General features: G+C 39.1%; 1 protein-coding gene across 3 annotated transcripts in view; it reads right to left on the bottom strand.

The window, feature by feature from the left end:
- Window positions 1-12,034, bottom strand: part of LOC149192103 (lecithin-cholesterol acyltransferase-like 1) — a 58,625-nt gene extending 46,591 nt beyond the window's left edge. Inside the window, exons 1-2 of one of the 3 annotated variants that reach the window (XM_089406310.1) lie at window positions 11,890-12,034; window positions 11,112-11,382 (exon numbers count right to left, since the gene is read on the bottom strand). In XM_089406310.1, the coding sequence (XP_089262436.1) occupies window positions 11,112-11,137 (26 nt within the window). In that variant the 5' untranslated portion in view covers window positions 11,138-11,382; window positions 11,890-12,034. Of the gene's footprint in view, window positions 1-11,111; window positions 11,780-11,889 lie in introns of those variants that run through there. The other 2 variants (XM_089406309.1, XM_089406308.1) reach the window with 2 other exon arrangements.
- Between the last annotated feature and the right edge of the window lie 6,129 nt (window positions 12,035-18,163).

The following is an 18,163-nucleotide window of genomic DNA, read 5'->3' on the forward strand; positions in this document are numbered from 1 at the left end:
TCTACTTCGGGGGACCATCCGTGTCCGCCCTAGAGAGGCAATTCCATAAGTATTTTAGGAGTTTCAAGAGTGTGTTACAACAATACCATTTAGCCACAACAAGGAGTGCGTATTTCTGGCTAGCTAGAGAATACGCAGGGGGAGTTTGGAGCTATCAGGAGAGTTGGAGGATTGGGAGAGCAGCAAAGGGCCAGTCTTTCTTGTGAGTTTTGGAGCCAGCAGAGCCAACATTGCAGCAGTTCGAATTACTTGGCTTGGGGACAACACAGAGGGCCAGTCCAGCGATTTCAGGGAGCTAAGGAGTAGGTGCCATAGGCCGGAAGTCCATTAGGGAAGTGAGGGGATTGATAGCAGAGGTCAGCCCAGCACTTTGGGTCCATTTTCGGGAGGATTTACAAGCAGATTCCAGCAGGCCGAGTTTTGCAGTTGCAGCTGAAGCTAGGCTCCAAGGGGGGTCGAATATTAGAAGTCTAAACCAGCTAAATTCCTTCGTGGGTTTTTCTGGATTTTCCGAGAGAAGTTCATGGTTAAAATTTCAAAATTTTCCGGACGCTATTAGGGCTTTAAATCCTAATTATTATAATAGGGGAATTCTCACCATTTTGTGGGTTCGACTTTGGCTCGAAGATAGGCCAAACCCTTTTTGGGTTTTTGTGGGTTTTGGTCAAGGAGCTTAAAGTTAAATTTGCAGCATTTTCTAAGCATCAGAGGTGGAGTTTCTTGCAGTCCCTTTCTAGGCAACAGTGTAGTTTTCTAGGCAGCGCAGTGCAGATTGGTGCAGCAGTTGGACAACCTTCAGTTCAACCATTTTCCCACCTAGGTTTGATCATGCTTGTCCATTGAGACAAGCCCAGGTGCACCATCTTGTCATCCATTGTATTTGACCTTCATAAAATTAATAAAATGACTTGGCATTTCCATATTTGCAGCATTTCTGAGAATGTTTAATGTGTATCTCGTTTTTGTAATTTGTTGCAAAGTTTATCTGCTTAATATCACTTGTATTCCTACTTAGCATCATTACACTGAGCAACACCTTAGGTAAAGTCTCTGTGGCTGTGTTGTGCTCCCTATAAATGTGATAACAAGAAACATGAGAAAAAAACACATTTTTTGTGTGTAGAATCTCTTCTAATATAGGCAACAATGTGTGACTGTGATTCTCTGAGTCTCATAGAACTAGTTAATGACAACCATGGAGTCTCCAAAAATCTGTAAGGATCAACATTCTTTTTCAATAACAAACAATAGGAGGCACTTTAGAGCTAACAACTCTGCATAGTTGTTTGATCCTCTTCCCAGACCAATCAGAAGTTTGAAAGTGTGATGTTCCTAAAGATAAAGCACTGCCCCTTTCCCACATTCTCCACTAGCGAGGGATACCCCAATAAAATAAGCCCAAGGAGAGGAAGTATTGATTGCTTCAGCTGTTATAATTCAAGGAGCATGTGCAACTTCTAAAGAAGGTTGAAGGGAGAAAATGGAAAGGCCCTGAGCAACTACCCTATTGAGGGATGATAACTCATCCTGGAATATATTTGTTTATGGCAATCCACACTCCCCAACAGATAAGTGGGGGGATGTTCTTGTACTGCGTTACACTTAACTACTCCCACTAGAGCCTCCATGCTTCAAGAAAATACCCCCCTTGCTGGATTTTTCCAAAGCTAATCTTATTTCTGAAAGCCACCCATACCCCTTGTGAAAATTCCACAAGAATCCTATTGCAGCAACTAGAAATTATTCTCCTAATAGTTAAATAAATTTAACAATTTATTTACTGTTTCCTATGGTAAATACTGAATAACTCACACTGCAACGTACACAAACAAAATTGCAGAAGAATAAACGCTAGAAGAAATGCTAGCACACAAACATAAAATAACAATTATTTTTGAACAAATGTCCCCGAAAAAAACCCAACTTGGGAAAATTGGTGCAACAACTAAGAGTTTTAATATTAAGTAGAAGTGAAATAATCTGAGTAAACTGGATGTCGTAATTGGAAATCCTACAGAGAAATACTAGCAAGAAAAATCTAGTGAGGAAATCTCCTCACTCCACAGGCAAATGCAAGCTCTTACCTCAACTAAAATTGAGTAGTCCAAACTTGCTCTGCACAGCTACTGCATCACCTTAGCACAGTCACTTCTGCACTCAGCTTGAACCAACTTCTCCTCAAGCTGTCTGGTCTGCTGTTGTTTGGGAAAATGTCTCTCCTGGCCTCTAGAATATCTGCCCAAATTCTGGCACTGAAACTCTGCTTTTCCCCGGCATATTCAAAATTGCCTCTAGAGGTTACTGCACTGCTCTGCGTCAGCCTCACTGTGGCTCACTTGCCTCTCTGCAAATGCACTCCCTAGATTGGAATCCTTCCTCCGGCTTAATTGTCCCTGCCCCTCTGTCACTACTTCGATCTCTGACTCTCTCTCTGACAATTGACTACTGCTACTTAGGAAACCGATCTGCTAAGAAATCGAACTGCTCAAGTGTCTTCTCCAAGTGCCCATCGACTTCTTCTTATAATCCTTTTTTAGAACTCCGACAACCAAGATTAAATCTTAATTGATGGCTAGTATTAACTTGAATTCGATCTGAGTAGTTTCTAGATCATTAACGCCTTGAATTAACTAATTATGATTAATTAACCATATTCCCTAAGTTTAGACTTAGGAAATATTTAAAAAATGGCTAATAATCTAATTAAGTCATTTCTAGGCGGAATTTCTAGAAACGATTTCTGAGTTTTGGAGATCTCATGTATTCTAGCCTCTCCACAAAATTTCGTGGCTAGAACACATTCGATGCTACAAAAACTAACACTCCCTCTTAGCGAGGAATGTGTCTAGTGCTCTACTGCACATCTTGTAGCAACACCCTGTTTTTGCATCATCTCCTGTCACGCTGCTGATGTTTGGCTGCTCTGATATATGTTGCATCTGTGCTGCTGGTGACCTTGCTGTACTGCTGCCAAAAAACTGCATCTGCACTGCAACCCCCTCTCATCTATTGTTGCTGCAACTGCAACAGCTGCCACTGAGAAGCATCCTAAATATTGAATGAACTATGATCAGTATGATGCATATGTCAACCGAGTCTCTAATTGCTGCTAGTATCTGCACTGTCACTGAAGAACCTGTGCTACTGTGGACTCTGCACTACTGCCAACTCTACATTGCGCTCCCAGGCATCTGACTGCTACTGGTCTCTGCAACTGTCACTCGGGCATCTGATTGCATCAACTATCACTGATCCATCCTGCTACTGAATGCTGTGGGCCCCCGTAGCAAGGTATTGATCCAAGAAGCGGAATCCTCAAGGATCCTACCCATCTGTAGCACTCTGGGGCTACAGCACCAAGTCACCCCACCTCACTCCTGGAGGTATATCAACAAACATGGCGAAGTCTTCCTCCAACTTGGAGGAAAACCTATCTACCTCTGTTGAAGTTGCCTACTCGTCCTGCTTCTCCTCCTTGTCCTTCTTCCTTGTACTGTAATGACCAAACTCACAACATCTGAAGCATTTGACCTTTAACAGGTCCTTGTTCTTCTTTCTCTACTCCCCCTGACTGGGACCCTTAGATGCGAGGGCCACATTCTCCTCCTCCTTCACCTGCTTCAATCCACTACTGCTGCCACTGATGGAGCTCTTCAATAGAGCTCATCTCAACTCCTCTACTGCAAATCGACCCACATCCTGTCCCACCTTGGCAAGGTATCTCTGCCCAAGATACTTTGAACGAATGCCTGCCACTCCTCGGAGACACTGTTTAGTGCCAATCACACTAGCTCTGTGGGTTGAGGCACTGCCCCAATCGCTGATAACAGGTCTCAAACCTCCTAAATCCTAGTGTGGAAGGGATCTATGCTTTCCCCATTCTGCATCCTGATGCATCTCAGCTTCTCCTCAAGTACATCTTCCATTGCTAGGAAGTTCCCTGGTACATCGTGGAAAGTGTATCCCACATCTCTTTGGTCGTACCCTTGGCCACTATATGTGATAGAACATGATCCCGAACACCATCTAGGATCAATCTCTTTGTCCGCACCATCTCCTTTCTATACTCCTTCAGCTGACATGCATCCTGGGGTACTGCTACCATTGCATCAATATATGGTTTCAGGGCATATTCATCTAGAAGGAAGGACATCCTTGCCTTCGAGATGACATAGTTGGAAGCTCCATCCAACATGTCCTGATCACGAAGCCCAACGGTGGCCATCTCAATAAATGTCGAAAATCTCCTCTTCCCTTCTGCTCAACTATTGCTTAGCTATTCGCACTCCCTTCTGGAGTGAGAAACTCTGCTCACAACGAATGTGGATCTGCAAGGGAAAATGAACTTCTTGAGACTAGAAGTTCCCTAAGGAAATTTTTCCCTCAGTGTGTGCTCTTCTTCCAATAGACGCTAGCACTGCTCTAGCAAACTGTTGCAAAACTACTGTGTCCAAATAGAGATCTTCTCTACGAAAATACTCTGCTTCTCCCTCTACCTCTAGAATCAGTCGATCTGGACAGATCAATTTTTTTTGTCGCTCACTTAGAAAAATCGAAGCTCTTCAAGTAACTCGGCATTTTGATAAAGTGACTACGCTACCTCTGGGGTTTCGATCTGCTGCCCACACTTGAACAACAAAATTCCTTATTTCTTCGCTACTGAGCTCTCCGGCTAATCAACTGCTCTCTGATACCATGTGAAAATTCCACAACAAGAATCCTATTGTAGCAACAGGAAATTATTCTCCCAATTGTTAATTAAATTTAACAATTTATTTACTATTTCCTACAGTAAATACTAAATAACTCACACTACAACCTATACAAATAAAACTATGGAAGAATAAACGCTGGAAGAAATGCTAGACACAGACATAAATAACACAGTTATTTTTGGACAAATGTCCCCGAAAAAACTCAACTTGGGAAAACTAATGCAACAGTTGAGGGTTTTAATATTAAGCAACAGTGAAATAATCAGAGTACAACTGGATTCCGTAACTGGAAATCCTACAGAGAAATACTGGCAAGAAAAATCTAGTGAGGAAATATCCTCACTCCATAGTCAAATCCAAGCTCTGACCTCAACTCAAATTGAGTCGTCCAAACTGGCTCTGCGCAGCTACTACGTCACCCTAGCGCAATCACTACTGCACTCAACTCGAACCAAGTTGTTTAGTCTGTTGTTGTCTGAGAAAATGTCTCTCCTAGCCTCTGGAATCTTTGCCTGGTTTTCGGCACTGAAACTCTGCTTTTCCCCAACAGATTTGAAATTGCCTCTAGAGGCTACTAAGCTACTCTGTGTTAGCCTCACTGTGGCTCACTTGCCTCTCAGCAAATGCACTGACTGGAACTGGAATCCTTCCTCTGGCTTCACTGTCCATGCCCCTATTTCACTGCTTCGATCTCTGAGTCTCTCTCTGGCAACTGACCGCTACTACTCAGGAAATTGATCTACCATGAGATCAAACTGCTCAAGTGTCTTCTCCAAGTGCCCATTGACTTCATCTTATAATCCTATGTTGGGACTCCAACGACAAAGATTAAACCTTAATCGATGCCTAGGATTAACTTGAAGTCGATCCGTGTGAGTTTCTAGATCATTCACGGCTTGACTTAATTAATTCTAATTAATTAACCATATTCCCTAAGTTTAGACTTAGGAAATATTTAAAAACTGGTTAATAATCTACGTCATTTCTAGGCGGAATTTCTATAAAAGATTTCTGGGTTTTGGAGATCTCATGTATTCTAGCCTCTCCACAAAATTTCGTGACTAGAACACATCTGATGCTACAAAAAATAACACCCCTAATGTGAATGGGCATGTCAAAAAAAGGTGGGCCACAGATTCTTCAACATTTTTACAGAGAGTGCACCAGCTAGGCCCTTCCTTCTGCCACTTTTATAAATTGTTTGAAATTTTGTTTTCAAGAAGGCACCACATAAAAACCCAAGCCTTTGTTGGACATCTTAGTTTCCATATTTTCTTCCATCACCATGCCTGGGCCTTTGACTTGTTAGCATTGATTAAATAAATATAACCAGTTTTGGGTGTGTATTCCCCAAAGGGAGAGTGGATCCAACATAATGTATCCTCTCTATCTCTGAGCCACACATGCAATAAATTTAGGCCAGCTATATATTTTTTCCATTGTTCCACAAAAGCTTCTAGAAGATTCAACTAGAATGCATCATCCCAAACTTTAGACCAAATGGATGTGTGCAGATTGTTTGCCACCTGGTTAAGAGTTACTCTTCCATTGGTATTTAGAAAGTTTACCAAGTCACGAGGGAGACAAAAATTTTCCCCACAACGAACCCACAGATCCACATCAATCCTCATATTTTCAACACTACCAACCTTCCAAGCAAGTCCTCCTTCAATCACGGAGAAAGATGACAAAACAACTTTCCAAATGAATAATATATTTGATTTTTTCTTATCTGGAGAATGGATCCATTCTTCAACAGAACTAGGATATATATACTTTCTGTGTACAACCGAAGACCAAAGGCTCCTTGTAGAAATCAACCTCCAACCCACCTTTGTAGCAAGAGCTTTCACAAATAAAGGAATGTTTTTTATGCCCCAACCACCCAAAGCTTTGGGCACTACAATTTTTTCCCATTGCACACATGGAAGCACATATTCATATTTTGAACTTGCCCATAAAAAATGAGAGTAGAGTATGCGCATATTATTTAGAAGACCTTTTGGAATCCATGATAAGGACACTCAATATACCAGGATGGTCTCCAACACTGATTTAATGAGGACCAATCTACCTTCTCTTGACAACCATCTGAAGCTCCACACCTTTAGCCTTTTTCAATTTTCGCAATTAACCATTGCCAAGTTGCCTTACCTCTTGAGTTGTGTATATATACGCACTCAATTCTCATTTGTAAGGTTCAACATGTGATCTTCCTGATCTCTCTAACACAAGTGATTTAACCTACCAACACAATTAACTTTTTGATCGCTCTTTTGTTCCTGGTTTGCATCTTCTCTCTAGTGCACTTATGATTCTTCTTTTTGGTGCACTTGTAGTACAACCCTGGTTCATTTTCCATGTAAATAAAATAAAACCAAGGTCACGGACACGTATTCCAAACTGAATGATGGGAAAACATTATAGTGGGCATCACTTGTGGTTTAATAATGGCTATGGAAATTAACAAAGACATTGGCAAAGGCAAGGGGCAATAAATGACATTTAATTATGAGAAATAAAGGGAAATAGGAAAAAAGGGAGATGAAGAGACACGAATATGCATGCAAGGGAAATTAGAGAAAAAATGAAGGAAAATGAAAGAAAAAGGAAAAAGGAAAGGAAGAGACTAGACATCAACAATGAAAAGGCATCAGAGAAACAGTTCGCAATTTTTGTCAGTTCAACTTTGGTTCTCTCCTTCCACACTCTCATTCTGTCATACGCTCTTTCACACTTAGAGAATTCGTGGAGCACTCTAGCATTCACTTGGATTTGGAGGAAGGCAAGCAAGAAAGCAAAGGGGCAACCAAAGGAAAGTAAGGGAGCGCAAGGAGACGGTTGGATCAACAACTACAACAAGATTATTTTGCAGGTAACAAGTTGCATGTGTGATCTCCTTGCTAGTTTATGGATGCATGATATATGCATGTGGTTCCTTGGTTGTGTGTTGTCATTAGCATGGAGATTTTCTTGGACTGACAGTGGTTTCAACCTTGCCTTGCCATTTCCTGAATATCCATGATGTAGTGGGTTCTCTATCTGGATTTTCTATTTGTTCTCAGGTTCCCTAATGGTTGTGGGTTGGGATAGAATCTTTGGAGACCTTAAACAATTTGGGTTCCCTGGAGGCTGTGGGCGAAGATAGAACCCTGGAGCTCTGGACAACTTGGGAAGAGACCAATCTGGTTGGTATTAGTGATTTCTAGACCATATAGGTGAGACCATATAGGTGAGATCATTGTGGTTGAGGGTTGAGGTGGTTTGGCCTCTGGAAGCCCTGGTTGGTTTTGTTTTGGTTTAACCCATATGATCCCACATTCATGCTTGGAATATGGTGTGGGGTGATTGGTTGAAAGAGAGATTTTTCTTCAACCAATCTATGGGTGGGTGATACGTGGAAGTCCTTAACTTGGTTGGTTTTTGCATATGTTAATATAAGATATTTTTCTATTGTGATCTATGAGCACATGTACTAGTCATTATGTTGATCTTATAGCTGATTTGTCATGGTTTCTATTCTAGTTATATGCATGGTTCTATGATGTGCTCTAGCTATGGATCTTGTTCATGATTTGCTAAGTTGTCAAATGGTTAATGAATGCATGGGCTAACAAGTGTTGTTGCAGCTAGCTTGAGAGGACATATAGCCGTCTTGGTGACTCTCAGATGAAGTTCAGAAGTTTATTATCAGATATGCATTCATGACCTGCAGCTTCTATGTTCATCATATGTTTGACGAAATGAATATCATGTATTGGGCATGCCTAAGTCAAGATCTTGCTCAAGTTCTGAATGGTTGGCATTGTTATCATTGTAGTTATGTTTCTAGAAAGTTATAGGCAGTTTTGGGTAGTGGTCTAGAGGCTAGCCTGAAAAAGTGGCATAGATCTCGCAACCGCTGGCACAGAACGAAGGATTTTGGGTCATAACTGCATGGAGACAGGCTTATGGGTGTGGTTATAGCCTCCCAACCGCATGGATGTTGTGTTATGGGTGCGGTTGTGGAATTAAGCTAGTGAAACTGAGTTCCAACTCAGGGATTGATTACCTGGGGTAGCTGTCAGGCTCATGAGTGGTCTGTAATCCCTGACGGATGGCAGTTTGCTTCCGATTAGTCGGCCCCATTTCCATAATTGTAACTTGGAGGTTGGGTCATATCATAGTGACACTCAACTCATGTTTCACCTGCAGAGCTTGTAAAAGTGGGTAAATGTGGAGTGGGGCATTACACTTGTGAATCAACTCTAGTGCACTTATTAGGTCTTATGTTTCCCGACCTTGAATGCTTCTTTTCTTCTCGTATATTGCATGAATCATGGTTTGCAGGTTAATTCCATTCAATCCTTTCACTCCTTTATGAATCTTGATACTAAAGGTACCAATTCTCTTTTCATAGTTTAGATATATCATTGACTTTAGTATAAATAGATGACATACTACTCTGGCCAACAAAGTAGTTTTGGGTTCAAAGTTTGTGCCCTTTTGCTGCAATAACCAATTATTAAGTGGGACAATACTTTCTTTCACAACGTCACCTTGAAAATCATTCTGAAATCCAAATGGTTGATTTTACTGTCAAATTTTGCAAATCCAGTGTTTTCTTTAGATCGAGAGACATATTTTCACTTCTTTGAGCTAATATACTGCATATTTATTGGACTGTAGTGCGAATCTGTCTTTCAGTTATTTCGAATTTTTTTTACCACTAGCCGTCTATCTTGTATGGAATCTCATAGTTTTGTAATAATGTTCAAGTGTTGGATCTTTATGTTTTCAGATTTCAATATTTTTAAAATGTCAATTTAATGTAATATGGGCCTAATCATTTTTATGAGTAACATAGGCTTTAAGCAAAGGTTTTTCTCTCTTTTTGTATAAATCAGGGTCCCCCATTCTCTTTCTTAACTCTTATCATCTCAAAAATACAATCAACAAAGTTTCTTAGAGAAGTTTCCCTTCATAATCTGGATTTGCAGGTGCACTCAACCGTTGCTTGTAGGTGCCCCAAAACTGTGTTTTTGCAGCTCTACTAATATCGTATCTTCTATTGTTCGTTTCAATTACTCTTATGGTTGCAGTGTTAATGTCTTGTTGGGTACAGGTGCATTACGACCAGACATTCTTCTAAGTCAAAGGGAAGACACCAACGTAATTGAAAGAATAATTTCCTGTCCATCACTAAAAGCTGCCCTCAAATACGAGATATGAATCCAGTATAGATGTCCAGGAAGAAAAGGGTTCTCGTTGGTGAAGCCAAAATACTAGAAAATGACAATACAAGTGTATCATGATCCATGCATCAGTAATCAACTAGCCCAATTTTCCCTGTTTCTTGTGTCTAAACTGTATTTATAGATATCTATAACAATCTCTTTGAGATTAATCAATAGAGAGACATTTAACTTCCCAGTTATAACCTAGCACACAAGAAGTAGACATAGCCAAGATTTGTGATAAGCTTGAAATAAAGGACAAAATACCGATCCTTCAGCTTCCCCTTACTGTTTCCTTTTAGCCAAGGATGGATGATCAGCAGTGAAGAAGTGATTAAAACAGCCAGCTTGAATGAACATGACAAACAGGCTCTATTGCTCTACCTCCAAAGTCAGGGGGAGCGTGTTCTCAGTTCCTCAGTTTCTCCTATCACCTCTTTGCTTTTTATTTGAGCAACCCCCGAGATGCTTCTTTACTTCTACATTAGATTAATTGCTTGGATACTAATTCTAAAACCATAAAGAAATTGTGGGTAAACGGTAGATATCACCATCAAAATTGGAGCTTTATAGAGGATTTCACCAGCATAACTTTAATTATCTTTTTTAAACCATTGTGAATTAATAACTTATTGGAGTAATCTGGGCTAGGCCAAGATGAAACCTAGTAGCTACCACTATAACAACAAGAGTATATCCAACAGCCCATAAGCTTGATATTATATACCAGGAATTTATGACCTAGCAAAAGCTGAGACTCCACAAGGGTGGGGAAGCTTACTCCAGCCTTATCACAAGGACCAAATGAATTAAGAAGAATATGGCTCACTCTTTGTGACCAAAAATTCAAGGTGATCTCACAAGAAAAGACAGTACCATGTAGGAGAATGACATGATGATCGGTATCCTGTGACTCTGACTCCTACCTGCATGAGAGAAGCGTCCTAAACCTAGGTAGCTCGATGAGGACTGAACCGAATAACTAGTATTTTGAGGATATAATCAATAACCTACTGTATCGACCAAACTCCAATTATTCCAAGCATTCTACAAACAAGATAACCTTTCACAGCGTTGGTAGTGATGCAGAAAAATTGAACCAAGCATAACAAATTTTTTCAACTGCTAACCTAGGATGGTCTTTTTGACACAAATTAAGGTATGAGGAATTTAAACATACTTGAGAGAAGGGTCCAGGTACTGCATGCCTTTGGTTGTGCCGAAATAAGGCACTCTAGTTTCCACCCCAGGAGCATTGTGGAATTCATCTGTATGGGGATCATAAACTAGGCTAACTCTCTCTGCAAAACATTCGGTGAGTGGAGCCACAAGGACAGATACATCAAACCATATTCTGAACCAATCTCTTTCCCAACTCCAGCTCTTGCACAGGGCGCTACTGGCATTGTACTTGTCTGTGAGTTTAGCTTCAAGCTGACTTCCTCCTGTGCCTGGCACGATAACAACAGGGTGTAAGCTATTGTTGCTTGTTCTCTCTACATATGAGTATTCTTTTCTACTCGATGCACAACAACATATTAGTAATGCCAGGAGGCAATGGAGAAGCACCACAGGAATTCCACAGAACGACATGAATGAAATTGGCATTCTTTGACACATACTCGCCCAACTAGTTAGTGCAATCAGCTGATGATGGGCAGGTAGTAGGACATCCCTACAATTATTTTGCTGGGTGGGGACACGCCATAATTCAGTTGAAAGGAGCGTTAAAGGAAGGAGCATGTCTCATCGCTTAGAATACTCAGGAAATCTGCCTCAATTTCATCGAATACATAATCTTGAAGAAAAATAGTCAAAGAAATCTGTCTCAGTTTGAAGAAATTGAAGAAAAACAAAGCTGCTTGTTCAAAAAAAAAAACAGGTAAAATCGGTATCGGGCGTATTGTTTAACTACTCTGAATGAAGTCAGTAGAATTCAGACCAACTAACTTACCTACCTGACGAGAGTTTTATAAAATCTAGTGGCTTCCTGCTCTCCCCAGCTTTACAAGTCACTATGTAAGTTGTCTGTGACCAACTTCAGTCTCGTCATGGACGAGTGACGACTATCCTAATTGGACCTCGACACCATGGTTTTTTAAAATGTTTTACCTCTCCTCGACACCATGGTTTTTTTTAAATGTTTTACCTCTCCCGTTATCGAGGAGAGGCCGTCCTCAGCCCCGTGCAGGGAGGTGTGTAATGTAAGTTTATTAAATATATAAAAAACACATAAAATGGAAAAAAACACAAAATATATAAATGGAAGAAAGTAAAAATTAAAATATAAAATGTAAAATTTATATAAATTAAAATAATGATTTTTTTAATTATATTTAAATTTAATTAATAAGTATATAAAAATTTAATATTTATACATACTTATAATAAGTAAGATTTTTAACTATGTATATTCACTTAGCTTTATAATAGATATTATTAAGTTGTAAATAGGTTTTGTTATAATATTATGGTTTATCAATATTAGATGCTCATATTATATTTAAATTTAATTAATAAACACATAAAATCTTAAAATTACTATTTAACAAAAAATTTAACCATGGATATTTACCTTCACTTTACAATGGATATTATTCACTTGTAAATAGGCTTTGTTACAGTACCAAGGGCCAATACCATGGCTTATCAATACAAAATGCCAAAAATCCATAACTCATTTCACAATCAAAATAATTTAATTCTAAAACATTTTTAAAAATTAAATCTAAAAGTTACTTTTGACATATATCTTAAACCCTTTTTCCTCGTCACTACTATGGAGAGAGAGAGATGGGAGGGTGGAGGTGGGACAAAAAAGAAGAAAGAGGAAGGAAGCGAGAGACGACTTGTGAGAGAGAAGGAGAAAGAGTGAAGGGTGTTAAAGTCCTATAGTGATAGGATTCATAATTTTGAATTGGCTAAGGTTAAGCCTTGTAATATTATACATACATTTGCTTTCTGCAAATGTTTTCCATATTAAAAATTTAAAAAATGTAAAGAGGGTATGTTCTAAAAGAAATATCAAAGGACAAAAAGAATAAGAAAATATCAAAAAATGAAAATATATGAACCCCAAAAACAAAAACAAATCATGAAAGTGTGCAAGTCTAAATGCTACTACTATTTTACTGCTTTATTGTCTTAAATAATAGTTGTGTGCAGTTTGTCATATATGCCACAACCCATGATAGTCAAACTGCTTAATCTTGACTATTTCATACTTTAAATTTTATGTTTATAGTTAGATAATGAAATCTAACCAAACAGTTTAATCTTGGCAGATCATTAAATAGGTAGAGAAAATAAAAGGAGCTCATCGGTTTAATCTAAGCCTTTGGATGATATAAGGTTACAATTAGATAGTTTACTTTTCAAAAGAAAAATGAATGATAAAGGTTTGCTAGCCTGAATGCACCCAAATAAAATGAAGAAAAAATGGTAGGGTAAGTAATGGGGAAGTAGAAGAAAGGTTGCTGAAGTATAAAGTTGATTGGATAAAATAACATTTATTATGCTTAATTATATGTTTCAAGGTGCATGAACAGTTAGCAAAGCAAAAACAATGGTTTACAAGTTCATTTAATTCACTCTCTTTCATTCATTTCATCTTTATACTTACTAATTTCCTCATCCACAAGTAAGTTCTAGTACTAAAAATCTTTCAAGTCATAAAGGCTCAGAGCATTTCTCTGACTTTTGGTGGGACCAGACCCTCGGCTTAATGACTTATGGACATTAAGTGTTAGAATTCTCCATCATAAAATTCATTTCCCTTCATTACCCTAATAAAACCCATTTTCCTAAGATTAAACTTCATTTGCCTATGAAAAGTAAACAACCCCATGTTGAATTCCATTTCATTCAAAATACCCACAAAAGATTTTATCCTAAGTATGAAGCGTATGTAAATAAAGTGTACAAATATTACATTTATACTTAAGGGTATGTTCACTCCGCTCATTTCATATTGATTTTTTAACATAATACTATAGCTCCCAATATACCTTTTCCCGTATTTAATTAAATACCCTATATAATAGCCCAACCCTCAGTTTAGCTATAAACTATACCTTTCCCCATATTCCCGACAAAACCCACTTAATACACCACTGCGTGGTAAAACTAAACTAATCCTGTCATTAAGCCCCTCCTGATCATTTAATCCCATGATTAAATCCTAAATAATCCCAAACTACCAAGAATTAAAGCCCTGGGCCCCCCGAAACCTATGCTCATAACACCCGCGCACATCCCTCGCCTAACTGTCGTTCGATCATCAGTGCCCACATCCAACGGTCCACAGCCATATCGGGTTCACCCGATGTCCAACAGTTACCCGCCCGATAAAGTGGTTTTGCCTGGGCCCATCTCTGCTACGTGTCAAGCGCTAGCATAGATCGGGTGACCCCTCCTAAATACCGCCTCCTCCATAAAAGAAGTGCGATGGCTTGGGAAACCGCCTCCCCGCTTAACCTGAAAAATCGCCCACTGCTCATGTGTAAAATTCCTGCCAAAAAATGATTGTTACTCAATAAAAAGGTCGAGAAGCCCTATTTCGTCTTTTTTCACTCATTTTCTTTGCAAACCTTTGCAAACCATTGTGACACCTGCAATGTTGAATTCACTAATTGGCCTCAAATTCCATTCCTGAAGAAGTTGCAGAGACCCCATTCAAGCTCTCAAACCTTCCCAGAGCCATTCAAACTTTTGCAGTTGTCGTGAACTCTAAAATTTGAAGTCAATTCATCCAAATTCCAGGTATTTGAATACAAATTACCAGACACTCTTTCAAATTTGAAAAAATTCAGTCTTTAAAGTGTTTTAATTAAGTAAAATTAATTGAAATTACTTTAAAAATAAATTGTGTGTCCAAACCCTTCTAAAAGCTTCCAGTTTCCTTCAAAACCTCTGAATAAACCTGTATTTCCAAATTCAAATCCACAAGAACTGAATTATGGCTGCCCCCGTCGCCATGGATGTTAGACCTATCACAACTCCCCATTTGGACCTTGACCACCTCCCCCTGGTGGACAGGGATTTTCAAATCAGAGACACAAGTGCATATGAAGTCCTGCTCAAAATTCATTGTTTGAGTAAAGACAAATATCTGAACCATTCTGATGACATTGGCCTTTGGGACTCCAATTTTCCCAAATACCAGTTTCCCCAAGTACATATCTTTCCTGAAATTGTCCATATGTGCCATGCATGTTACATTCCCAGCCAGAGAACTATAATGTTCCCTAACCAAAAATTCTTGTTTACCATCACAGTTGAGTCAATCAATGAGATGTTGCAAGTCCAACCAGGTCCAAACCTGATCCCACTCTCCATTGGGGATTTGTTAGACATGTACACCAAATTGATTCCATCAAAATTGGCCCAAATATTTCAAACTTTCATTGTAGAAGAGAAGCACATTCCTAAAGATGCCCCTCCATATGTTTCTGCCATTTTCTATGAAAGGGGAAAGCATATTGTGACTATGATATCATGTATTTTGGGTTGTACCACCGATGAATTTGTTGATGAACTCATCCTGACCTTCATGTCCATTTTCACCCCAAGAAAGTTTCCTACTACTTTGTACAATTATGCCCAGTTCATAGCTGAGAGGATGCATGAACAGTTTACCAGAATGCACAATGAAAGAGTATTCAAATACTCATCTGTACTTTACCATATGTTTTTCTATTATCAGTCAGACAGATTTTCCTTCACCCTCCAGAAGTTGGATACCAAAGGCCATCTCAGGTCTATTATATTTTGGACACCACTTTTCCACAAGTATTAATCACCATACACCTATACAAACTTCATTAACTCTTTTGTCCATCCAGTCATGACCATGTTGACAGGAAGCCCTCCACCTAGAATAATTCAAGAAATCAAAAGAGTTCTCCAATTGTCTAAGCAAATTAAGGTGGGAGATTGGTACTTTTACCAAAACCACACTGAAATAAGAATCTATGGTTGTCAGCTTGCACCATACAAACTGCCCAAATACCTCCCCATGAGGTTATTTTCTCTAGAGTATTATAGGCAAATAATGATCTCTGATGAAGTCAACTTTGTCTCAGCCAAGAAAGGAACTCAGTTCAAAGTCAAAAATCAGTTAGGCCCTTTCATTTGCAATTCTAGAGAAGTAGGGCAGGAAGCAGATAAGATTCTACAACAAATGAAGTTCCAAAATAGTTTCATGTGGAGGTATGACTCCCAAGGGTTCATGACCAAGCTAAGACAAAAGGTCAAATTGGGACCTTACATTCATCACCCCATACCAGAGACAGAGAGATATGCCAATCAATCTAAGTGGTTGGAAAACACCCTCATAGACAGGGATAGTACAAAGGTAGATGTTGAAAATACCTTGTTTGATCTAGAGAGACAACTTAATGAAAACTCATTCCTGCAGGTATGAGAGCAAGAAGGAACCATGAGTACCCCTGCTGTTTTGCATACTCCTCAGAATGAGGAAAAGAATCCCAAGAGGAACAGAGAGGGAGCCTCCAGATCAGGTATGGACACTTCAAATGTGCAGTATGAAGCCAACCATAGCAAAAGGCCAAGGCTCAATCATGTTTCAAAATAGGAAGACACATAAGGCTCAGTAGAAATAACTAATATTGAGTTAGACATGAGCAAGGGCACAACTCCATCTGGAGAAACACAGGACCCATCTGCATCACAGACTCAAATGTTAGAAAGGCAACTCAATGTAGAAGTCTCCTCATTTAGTAGGCCTACTGATAAAGATGGAGATATTAAGGACAGTTTCAAAGAAATCAAAATGAGAAATGAGAAATTGAAGGCACAATCTTATGCACAGTATCTCAAGCTTACACCTACCAATCAAACCAGGCTGATGTAAGCTTTTGACATCAAGGAAGGAAAGATGCAAATGTCCTTCATAAAGACAATTGTGCAACAACCAAGAACATAGGCAGATTTCAAGAAAATTGATTTTGAGGTATTGGCAAGGGATATTCATCCCATTGACCAAATTGAATTTCACAAACAGGCTGGAGAAATTATTTACTCCACCCTTATAAGAAAAGCCATAGCTTCCTATCAGTTCCAGAATTCAGTGAACAACATTTTAGCCCAGTATCAATTGGAAAAGGCCTCCTCACAGGCCAAAGAAACCAGAATCAAGTCTTTGGAAGACTTAGTGATTGAATTGGGACATGATCCCAAAGACATCAAAGCTATTGAACAACTAATCAAGAAAAATAATGATGACATTGCAGCACTCAAAAAGCAATTGAAGATACCTCAACTGCAACATCCCCAGACACAGGAAGTATTTGAAAATCAAACAAGGCATGAAGAGTTGATGGACCTAGTCCTTAAACTAAATGATCAATTAAGGGAGATAGAAAAGGAATTGGATAGCTTGATCAAATTAAAGCAAACTGATATTTCCACTACATCAGTGAATCTCATCCCATCAGTCACCACCATTGTTCCTTCTACATTGGAAACCTCATTAGCTTCCACAGCTCTTATGGCCACAGTACAACCAGTTTCTACAGAGTCTACATCAGCAGCAGGTACATCAAGTGAAGAAGCAACAAAGTTGGTTAAAGATATGGAAGAGATGTCCATACAAGAAACATAGATGAATAAGCTCAAAGAAAAGGTGACAATCATGGAAAATGATTACAAGCTTGCAAAAATCATGCACAAAGAAGAAGTGCAGAAAGCTGCCAGGATGAGTGAGAGATTGAAAGCCATGGAGAAGGACCTAACACTAAAGGAACCCCTTGGGAAGGCTAAGGAACTATTATGGGCCAATATCATTGACTCTGTCAATGATATTTGGCCATTTATTTAGGTGCTTTTTTAGCAAATAGATTTGATAAAGATGGTTGCAGAAGCCATCCAAAGAGTAAAAGAAGAATTAGGAGAAATGCCAGAAGAAGCTACCAGAATTATCCAGTTCCTCAATAGTAAGAATAAGTATGAGTTTCAAGAATTGGAAATAGAGGACAGAACAGAGACAATTTTTGAGGTGAGAAAGGTCCTCTCTAAGAGAAACTTAATGTTAAACTTGGAGGACAAGTGTCACAATATGCATGTAGCCATTGACAGATTTATGGCTAAGTTTCAGATTTTGAGAGAAAAAGGGTTACCCAGTCCCTTAGTGATAAATGACAAACTCATGACACAGGAGGATTACAACAGCAAAATTAGAGAGCTAGCAAAAGAACAAGTCAATACGTCATC

The sequence above is a fragment of the Pinus tabuliformis genome, chromosome 2_2 (assembly GCF_031772625.1).
Source record: "Pinus tabuliformis cultivar Carrire ecotype Pingquan chromosome 2_2, CPIR1, whole genome shotgun sequence".
Classification (NCBI taxonomy): domain Eukaryota; kingdom Viridiplantae; phylum Streptophyta; class Pinopsida; order Pinales; family Pinaceae; genus Pinus; species Pinus tabuliformis.